General features: G+C 36.6%; 1 protein-coding gene across 4 annotated transcripts; it reads right to left on the reverse strand.

Moving 5' to 3' along the window:
• Positions 1-7,069, reverse strand: LOC140303049 (complement decay-accelerating factor). 4 transcript variants are annotated; one of them, XM_072381645.1, is made up of 13 exons: positions 6,829-7,069; positions 6,263-6,448; positions 6,048-6,147; positions 5,500-5,570; positions 5,058-5,240; positions 3,053-3,115; positions 2,838-2,936; positions 2,599-2,676; positions 1,456-1,494; positions 1,320-1,361; positions 1,176-1,227; positions 365-440; positions 29-117 (listed from the first exon to the last, which is right to left on the reverse strand). In XM_072381645.1, the coding sequence occupies exons 1-12, from the start codon at positions 6,947-6,949 to the stop codon at positions 383-385; spliced, it is 1,092 nt and encodes a 363-aa protein (XP_072237746.1). In that variant the 5' UTR covers positions 6,950-7,069; the 3' UTR covers positions 29-117; positions 365-382. The 4 variants fall into 4 exon arrangements, with proteins under 4 accessions (XP_072237748.1, XP_072237747.1, XP_072237746.1 ...); XM_072381644.1 differs by having other exon boundaries at positions 33-120; XM_072381647.1 differs by lacking the exon at positions 365-440 and having other exon boundaries at positions 1-117.
• Between the last annotated feature and the right edge of the window lie 2,367 nt (positions 7,070-9,436).

A 9,436-nucleotide genomic window follows, 5' to 3' on the forward strand; every position in this document is an offset into this window, starting at 1 on the left:
AATGTATAAACATGAGTTTTCTTGTTTCCAAGATGGACTCAGAAAGGCATTCCGAGTTTGTTGGCACATCCTTCTTCTGTGATGGCCTAACAGATAGGTACAGTTCCATTTGCAGATCTGCTGTTAACAAGAAATGAAGTGAAAACTGTTTAGTTTGAGCTTCACACTTTACACAGTGCCCAAGGAAGTAGGCCCAACATTCTTCCTTTTATGGCTTCACGATATAAAAAGAAAAACACTATTTTATGCTCCCACTAAACAATGTTAAGAGGTAAATTGATGAGGGCTCGACCATGTTTAAGGAATATTTCTATGGTTTTATAGTGATAAATTAAGAAATAAATGAACAGGAATTTACAGATACCTGAGTGAGGAAGCCAATCTAAAGATTTTGGAACTGTAATAACTCCGGCTTCAGGTCTTCTCTGGTGTCATATGAGCTACAGTGTCATCAAATAAGGAATTTGCGTCAGAATTATTGAGTTATATCAGTTTAATGTTGAAAGTTTATTAGTTCATCAAATGTTTTTTAATGCATTCTTGATTTGCATTGCAGGGTGTTAAGTGTTAGTCATTCTAATTTGCATGAAAGGCTTACTTAAAACAACAAAAAAGAAAATAAATGTCTGGCATGTTACAACACCTTGAATTGCATAATTAAGTTAAGATTTTGATTTTGTTTGTTGAAACTGAACCATTTAGTTTGAGGTGAAGACTAAAGCTTGGATGTATTTGTCATCTAATCAAAATCTGAAATGTAAATAGAAATTCCACATAGTTTAAACATTTTTAAAATTTTCAATCCTTTCATCCTGTTAAACAGTTTTATCAAAGAATTTCCTGTTGACTTCCTATGCCTGAGCAGTCCTTTTGTAGTTCTAAGATAAAAAAAGCAGTGGAGAAACTGAAACAGCTGCAGAGTTTTGAATAGCTGTGTGTGACTTCAGTGCCTACTGTGTAGTTAGAAAGTGGTTCTAACATCTGATAACACAGTTAATGGATTTTAACTGGACTGTGCATTCATGGTCTGAGTAAAGGTATGTGTAAACCCGAAGAAGTGGAAAGAGCGGAAAGTGCAAAGAAAAAAAACCCCAAAAAGTAGCAGGGTAAAATTTTTTCAGCAAAAACAATGCTTGACGCATGCAATAAGTTTAATGTAAAATATCATATCTCACCCTTTTCTCCTTAGATAAAACTTTCTTATAGAGATCACAGCTATGCACATAACTGAAAAGAAAGAAAGAAAGCTGTTCTTACATTTCATATTTCAACATCAAATTTCATTCACAGCAATTCAAAAGAGAAAAAGGGCACAATACCTAATGTAACTACTATCACACTGATTATAACAGGTCCAGTTCCTGAAAAAACAACATTAAAATGCACTTAAATGCAAAACGAATAATCACACGTTAATATCTTTTTCAGGCTGGAAAATAATCCAACTAAACTCACCATTATCGCTGTTAGTATTTGCAGGGCCATCACGCTTGTCTGCCATTATAAAACAGCATTATTAGTACGAAAATAATTCAAATTGCAACAGACATGACTGATTTCATCAGGAACATCATCAGCACTTAACCAAAGTTTACTTACTGATTTAAAAGCATTGTGTTTTAAAAACTGATAACAGAATCGTTCAGATTATTCTTGTGATACAAGGCTTCGTGTGTAAAATATTGCTGTCTTGATTTCAACTTACACTTAGATTGATAAAGTACCACTCAATTTCCCACATTTCAAATAATACAAATCACAAGACAAACTTTAAGCTGGGAACTACTGTGTTAAAAAGAATAGCTTGACAATTTAGGAAATACTCTTATTGGCTTTCTGGTAAAACCTTGAGAAGAAGAATGAGAAAACTTGTACTAGCTTATTTTAAGAATAATGAGCCAGCAGGACTAAAAACAACAGCAAACATATTCAACAAATCACAATTTGCAACTTATATCTTTTCTGATGAATACAAAAAAGGTATAAAAGCACAATCTATCACTTTACAGGCAGTATGTGTTTAATATTTGTATTTCTTATCCCCCTGTCATGGCTCAGAGCTAAGAAAGTAGTCCTGTATAACTGAGAGAGAACAGAAAGGTTTGGTTTTCACACTTTAGTTAATCTACAGTTAATCTTAGCCAGAAAGCATCGAAGTGTATTTCCAAAAATTAAAGCATTTTGTTTGACAATGACTGGAGGTTAAATCTATTAGTTGTTACACGATTTTATTAAGGGGCAAAAAATCCCATTTCAGTTCAAAGAGTTCAGTCCGACCTGTCTAATGGTTTAGGGTCAGCTGTCCACACTGAAGATGTTCATTCTCCTGGTAATATCCAAGTGTGACACAGAAGTCATGCATTTACTGCAGTGGTGTCTACAATATCCACACCATAGCTACCATTATGACCCACATCAAAGCATCAAAGCTAATGTTTGATGGGGGAAATCAATCCATTTTAAAAATCCAGATCTAGATTTTTTCATATGATAATGCAAAGATGCTTTTGCTATACTGATGCAACAAAATAATACAGACCAACTGAACAGACTGCAAAACTTCAACTTTCAACTGTTTTTTCAGAAATCTTTGGATACCTGGAGATGAAGGCGATGTAGCTGACATTACTCTGGTTGTAGCACCTTTATCCTCAGTTGTCAAAATCTTTCTGCCATCTTTTAAGGAAAAATATTTAGAAAGATTCTTATTTCTTGTCAAATTTGGAAAGGCTAAAAGCAGCTACTAAAATCTAAAAAGTAATTCATGACATGCACATCATAAATTCATGCTGCCACATGCAACATTCAAATGTTTTCCAATGAATATTTTCTTATACCTGGATCTGAAGGTGAGACGGTTGGGAATGTACTGGCTGTGACAGAGTTATCTTCAAGAGCTGGCAGTGTGGTGGACGAAACTGCAGAGGTGGATGTTTCTGTGACATTAAACATAATCAAAACCATGATCATAATCACCTTTAAAGGGAAGTGAGGGTCTGTTAATTTCTCAAAGTTATTCTGTTAGATATCTCAATTATGTCTCGTTGTATACCTTGTATTGATGCAGGAGTTGATATTACCATTTTTTTTGTAACTCTATCTTCTGTTGACACACCTATGAATAAGAAGATTGCTAAATTTATTTGCGTTTAAAATCAGCCTTTTATGAAGCTGAAGTTGGGGCATGATTTTAATCTGACAAGCATCTGGCATTTGTTACTTGATTAACTCCATATTACATCAAATGAGAAGATAAAATGCAAAGAATACTTCCTTTTGGGAAGCTGTTACTCGGTACTAAATGGTGTGTTAGTGGAGGACAATTTTGATAAATGACCAACTCTTTAGGGAAAAAATGCTCATGAGTCAATACAGTGTTAAGCTTTTCAGGAGTGAATGAGTGTGGTCGTTAGTAAATAAACCACACGAAGTGAGAGCTGAGATAAATGATTAGTAGAAAAATGGTGTGAGGCTTGAGAGGGGATAAGTAATAATGTTTGAGAATGGAAGCTATGTCTTGGGTGCTAAGTTTATCTGGAGACACCATGGCAACAACTTCAGTATGTGCACTGTGTTGAACTAAAAACATTCCACAGATTAACAATTGACAGGCTTGAAACTGCACTGCAACATCACCACAGTGCTGGTGTTAAGGCTCTTTTTTTGCTTGTTGAGGTTTGGAGAGCTGTCAGACCATACTTAGGATTTTTGGACGTTTCAGACCATAAAATGCAAATAAAGCATGCGCTTTAATGTGTAACAGAGCTGTCGTGAAGGATAAAACTCATTCAAGACAAGCCACTATTTTGACGGCATCTCAAGATTGCATAAAAATCTATTTGCCGAGCCTTGTAGTATCCTTAGATTGGTACAGTAAGACATCACAACTAATATTTTACAGCCTTTATCTATCGTTTTGCTGTGTAGATTAAAGGAAAAGTCCAGCATTTTTGCCATCTTTTAAGTTAGGACAAAAAAATAAAACTTGGAATCCAAACAGAATAGAAATATATGCTCTGACAAACATCCTTAAATCATTGATAATTCAATCTAAGGAGTAATTATCTACATAAACTTTAAAATGTAGATGTGGTGGTTAGCACTGTCACTTCACAGCAAGGAGGTTCTCGGATCAAATCTTGGCTGGGGCCTTTTCTGTGTGGAGTTTGCACACTCTCCAACTTCCTCCCATATTCCAAATACATGCATGTTAAGTTAATTTATGACTCTAAATTGACCGTAGGTGTGTGTGTGAGCATGCATGGGTGTTTGTCAGTGTTGGCCCTGTGACAGACTAGCAGTGTCAGACCTGTTCTGAGTATACCCTACCCCCCAAAACTCTGAATAGAATGATGTTTTGTGATTATCCTGAATTGATTTTGTGTGCATTGATGCCAGATCAACAAAAAACCCACATTCAGTGTAACTGATAACCTCTACTCTGTCAGCAACAGGCCTCCCCACCCTTAGAGCAGCATTTTCACTTTCACATTTTCACTAGAACAATGGTGCAATCTTGTAGGATTTCTTCTACAGATTTACTGGTTGGGATCATTACTATGCATGGTCAGGAGTGTTCATCCATTTGTAGAACAGCTTAGTAAACAGTGACATGGCATCAGAATTGCACAAACATAGATCTCTGAGACTTAAGACAGTCCTCTCTACTCTCACTTCGGTTGTCATTCTACAACAACTCCCCTCCCACAAGACTACAAAGCAAAACTCCCTAGAAAGCAAAACCTCTGTTCTTTGCTACTTGAATGCCTATTATCTCCATCGTGTTGTCTGACAACAGCTTTTTAAAAATCTTCAATCAGTTTTTTTTCAACACAAAAATGTTTATCAAAAAATGAACAGTGAGTGTTGATGAAATTAGTTTCCCTCTCAAGTTAGAGCAAAGTCATTCAGCATGTTCAAATACACAGAAGTAACTGCATGTTCCTTAAATAACTTAATAACTTAATACTAACTTAATACAAACATAATATGCTTAAGATTCTCTAAACCTCAGCCTGCTTCCTCTGTGACATTACTAGTAAATCACAAGGTCTTACCTATGCATTGAGGAGGTTGTGAATTATATCCACCAGTTTCACTGCACACAATAGTATGATTTCCAATTAGGGTGTATCCATCATTACAGGTGTATTGTATGACCTCTGCATATTTTGGGTTGTCTTGAGCAACCCATGAGCTTCTGCCATTAGTCACCATGGGAGGTTCTTTACATGTAACAACTAGAAAAAAAGAAATAGAAAGAAAGTGACTGTTCTAACAAAACACCCTTGAATAAAAAAAAAAAAACTGAGTCCGTGATGTTTAACTTCAGAGAGAGTAAAAAGCATAAAAAAACAAAATCATATTAAATATTAAAAAATTATGGGGGGGGGGCGTAAACAGTGATTTTGTTGTAAAAACATTTGTTGAATTCAGATAGTAGAAAACACTTTCACTTGTATCTGATGATATAAATAAAGTCCGAAGTGAGACACTTACTGTTACACTTAGTTTTTCCAAACCACCCTGAAGGGAAGCACTGTTTGAAGCTTGCTCCAGAAACCCGATAACTGAAAGACAAGGGAGAGTAATGCAGGACAGCTTTTAAAGGGCATGGACTGAAATGCAGTGGAAGGATCATTTCACCTCAGACGTGAAATTCTTTTAAAGTTTGCATCAACAACTCCTTCAAAGTTGTCAGGACAGCCGAGTTTTTAATCTATTGAAACATGAAGTAACACCTTCTGGCAATGGTTTGATTTAGCTATAACGGTTTTTTGTTTTCTTTGGAGATTTTTTTCTCGCCATTTTTAGCTTCCAGTGTGAGGGCTTCATGGATTTAGCAGCAATTCACCGAATAAATGCTGGTAGTACAGCATGAAAAGCTACTTTGTGTTGAAATCGACATAACCATCTGAGTGCCCTCCATATGTAACTGGAGCTGCTGGAGAGGTATTGATATAAATTATAACAACTTACTTTTTAAGAACATTCAACCAGAGAGCAAGAGAAAGGGAAGATTTTATAGCTCCATAATTTTTACTTACCCTTTATCACAAGTTACTTTTATCTTAGCACCAATGAGACTGCCCTCTCTCATATCAAAATTCATATTTGGCTGCGTTCCTGGGACACCACAGTCCTTCCCTGTAATATAAGAGTGAACATTAAATATTGCCACAGGACTTCAGTGGCAGTTCGATAAGCCCCAAAACTGACCACATCAAACTGTTCAGATGTCAACATGTTTGTAAGGACTCACTCTTGCAGATAATATCTGGTTGAGTCCATTTCTCTTCACTGCAGGTTATAACCCCAGAGCCGTTTTCTTTAATATATCCATTGGCACACTCCAAAGTCACCTCAACACCCTCTGAGAACTCATTAACGAAAAGTGATTCCTGGGACAAAATAAAATGTTCTCCTTTATCAGGTGTAGGACAGTCACCTGGGGAAAAAGCAAAAAAGAAGAAGCAAAATCATAAATGTTTCAGTTTTAGTCATTAAAAAGGCTTTATAGACTAAATCTGCTGTTGCCAAAAAGTAAACGATCTCACTTAAATTAAGGTGTACGTATGACTTTATTCAGTGTTTGCTTCATCATATTTTCTCCTTCTAGAATACCACAGAAAATATGTTTAGATTCACTTTAACAGGCAGAAATGGAAAAAGAATATATGATTATCTTAGGTAGACTATTTTTAGAAGTTGGCATCACAGTAAGCGGCAGTTCTCTCACAGTGAAGTAGACAGAAAATGGGATCTGGAGGAGCTCTCATGTGACAGATATCATCTAATTCAAGGCTCCGACGCTGCCCTTCCACTGACCTGCTGCGCTCACGACAAAGAGGTATATCAACAGCAGGGACTTGAGTTTTCGCTGTACTCGAGTGTCCAATAAAACTTCCATGCCGGGCTGTTGAAAGAGGTAAACGATGCTGATCCACATCAAGCAGAACAGACTGTGTCTGTAACTCCAGCTTCTTCAGAGAGGAAACGTGGTGCTTCCAGCCGCTTCTCAGAATGTCAACTCCGATAGACCCCATGTAGGAACGCCGCTACTTGTACTATCCACTCCTTTACATTCAAGCTGACTTTAATGAACAGAAATACAGGAAGTGAAAAAAATTTTTTCATAATAAAAGCAAACATTTTCCTCGAGAGGCAAATGTATTATTATTTTTCTATCGATCCATTGCTGCTGAATTGCGTTTTTCTAACATGTCATCAATTATTTTCACTTTTTATGTCTGTGATAAATTGAAGCTTTGCCTTATGCTGGCTACAATGAAACCACAAAAATGGCTACTTATTGTAGCATTTTTTTTCATTAATTTGTTTTTATTGTTTATTCTCATAAACAATTTACTTAATAATAATCATACTTAATATTCTATTTTTTCCTTTTGCACTCTTACCTTAGTGTTTTTTGGTTGTTATTAGCTTTTGTGACAAAGCAATCGGTAGTGATTTATAAAAGTAATTTATCTTATTTTGTGCTTCAAAAGAGCCTTGTTAGGTCTTAAAGTGATCTTATGTAATAGTTCCCCAAGCTTTCTTTCAATCTTTCAAAGTTTTTCTTTGGACATTGGTTGCTTTTTCACTCATTTCCAGTTCAGGTCTTGTGCCGTCAAAGAATCTCACCCAAGGGATGAGCCACAGTTGTGTCCACACATAGCAAACAACTTATAGAATTTAATTTGTTACTAGCAACTTGTTGCAAAACCATATAATTTGTTCCCATTTCTTAAGTTGCTTCTATGCCAAAGATGACTCAGTTTGACAGGAATAGATCATATTTTTGCACCAACACGGTCCTTCTTGGGGAGCTATAAGTCCAAAGATTGGCACATCTCAGCATGGTGTCCAGTGTGTGCTTAAACAGATTTGAGGAAACTGGACTATTGGGAGTCAAAATGAGTGAGAGGACTGAAAAAAAACAACCTTTCCACAGAGAATTAACAGAATCTGAGAAGGAAGTCCTTTATAAACACAAAAAATCCAACAAAAGCCTACACAAAACCTGAGAAATGCATTTTGCCCTTCAGTAGATACATCCACTAAAGACTCATCAGAAATGGGATTAAGAAAGGGAAGCAGGAAGAAAAGACAAATGCCAAATGCCACAAGAACTGGACTTAAAATTAGTGGCAACAAGTCTTATGATGAGATAACGATGTGATAGTTATTGAAGCTCAGTCTATCTACATTTTGGAAAAGTGGCCACCTCACCCATCGAGATTTTCGCCGGTTATTCGTTTTTCTTATTTAATCTACCCATTAATTTCTTCTATCTAGCTTTCATTCGCACGGGACTTAGTTTTGCTGAGGAACAGAATTCATCTTACGTTGAAAAATACAACCGGAAGTGTCTATTTTACAAGTATTAACAGCAGTAGCTTTATTATTGTACTTTACAGTTCAGCCTCGGAATCAAAAAAGTTGTACGGTCACGTTTCGAACTGACAGACAAAGACAGTGTACATTTTTTTTGTGAGAGGTAAACACGAAAACAGTTCCAGTTTGTTCACCAGTCAGAGCAGCGGATTGTTCCGACTTTTAGGAGTGTAATGACGAAAAGTCTACTGAAGAACAACAAAGGCGAAGGTTGTGAATGTTATGGGTGTAACCTGTCTTGAAATTTATTAGAGTGGGCTTATATCCATATATCCCTTAATACATTATAGGTGGGTGGTTGAACCACTACAAATAAGGATTTACGATTATCATTAAAGAAGGCTTTTCGAGGATTCAGACGCTTTTCATAACAGTTTATAATAGTTTGAGTCATTGTCTGTGGTTTGGGATATCGTCATGGATACGACACTTCTTCCAAAAGCAGGGCTGGGCTTATTGCTTCACTCACTTACATACACAATCTCCAGGGTAAATTCCAAGGAATCCACCACCCATTTTAACCACGACTCTGTCAACATGGGCCATTTATTTCCTCCACCCAGTGTTGTTGGGGTAACTGTCTGACGTATAACATAGAAACCGGGCAACACAGTGCGAACAAAGTCTAGCAGCTTGTAACTTTAGTGAATGACTCGGTGAGAAAACATCAGGTCTGGGGATATTTTTGGTGAGGCACAGTACAAAGAGTAACATTAAAATTAGCCTGGGGTCTCAGGTTTGGGAGAGGAAGATGTAATAGCAAGTTCTAAATGACGCAAATCCAATAAAATGCAACCTGTATAAACTCTTGTGCACCTCATTCCCTTATAAGGTGTTTTAAAAAAAAACAAACAAAAAAAAAACTTGTATCAGTGGGTACCGGCTGAGCTGTGGCACCGCCTGCTTTTCTTATCTCTCTTAACACCATGTCCGAGTGAATGGTCAAGACACCTCCCTTCTCAACAGCCACAATAAGAGTGCATCTGCTCTTTCTCACGTGTGATAATGTGGAAAATGTTTTCAGAGTTAAAATATCTGT

This window comes from Leuresthes tenuis, unplaced genomic scaffold (assembly GCF_036924035.1).
Source record: "Leuresthes tenuis unplaced genomic scaffold, fLeuTen1.0.hap1 SCAF_3, whole genome shotgun sequence".
Classification (NCBI taxonomy): Eukaryota; Metazoa; Chordata; class Actinopteri; order Atheriniformes; family Atherinopsidae; genus Leuresthes; species Leuresthes tenuis.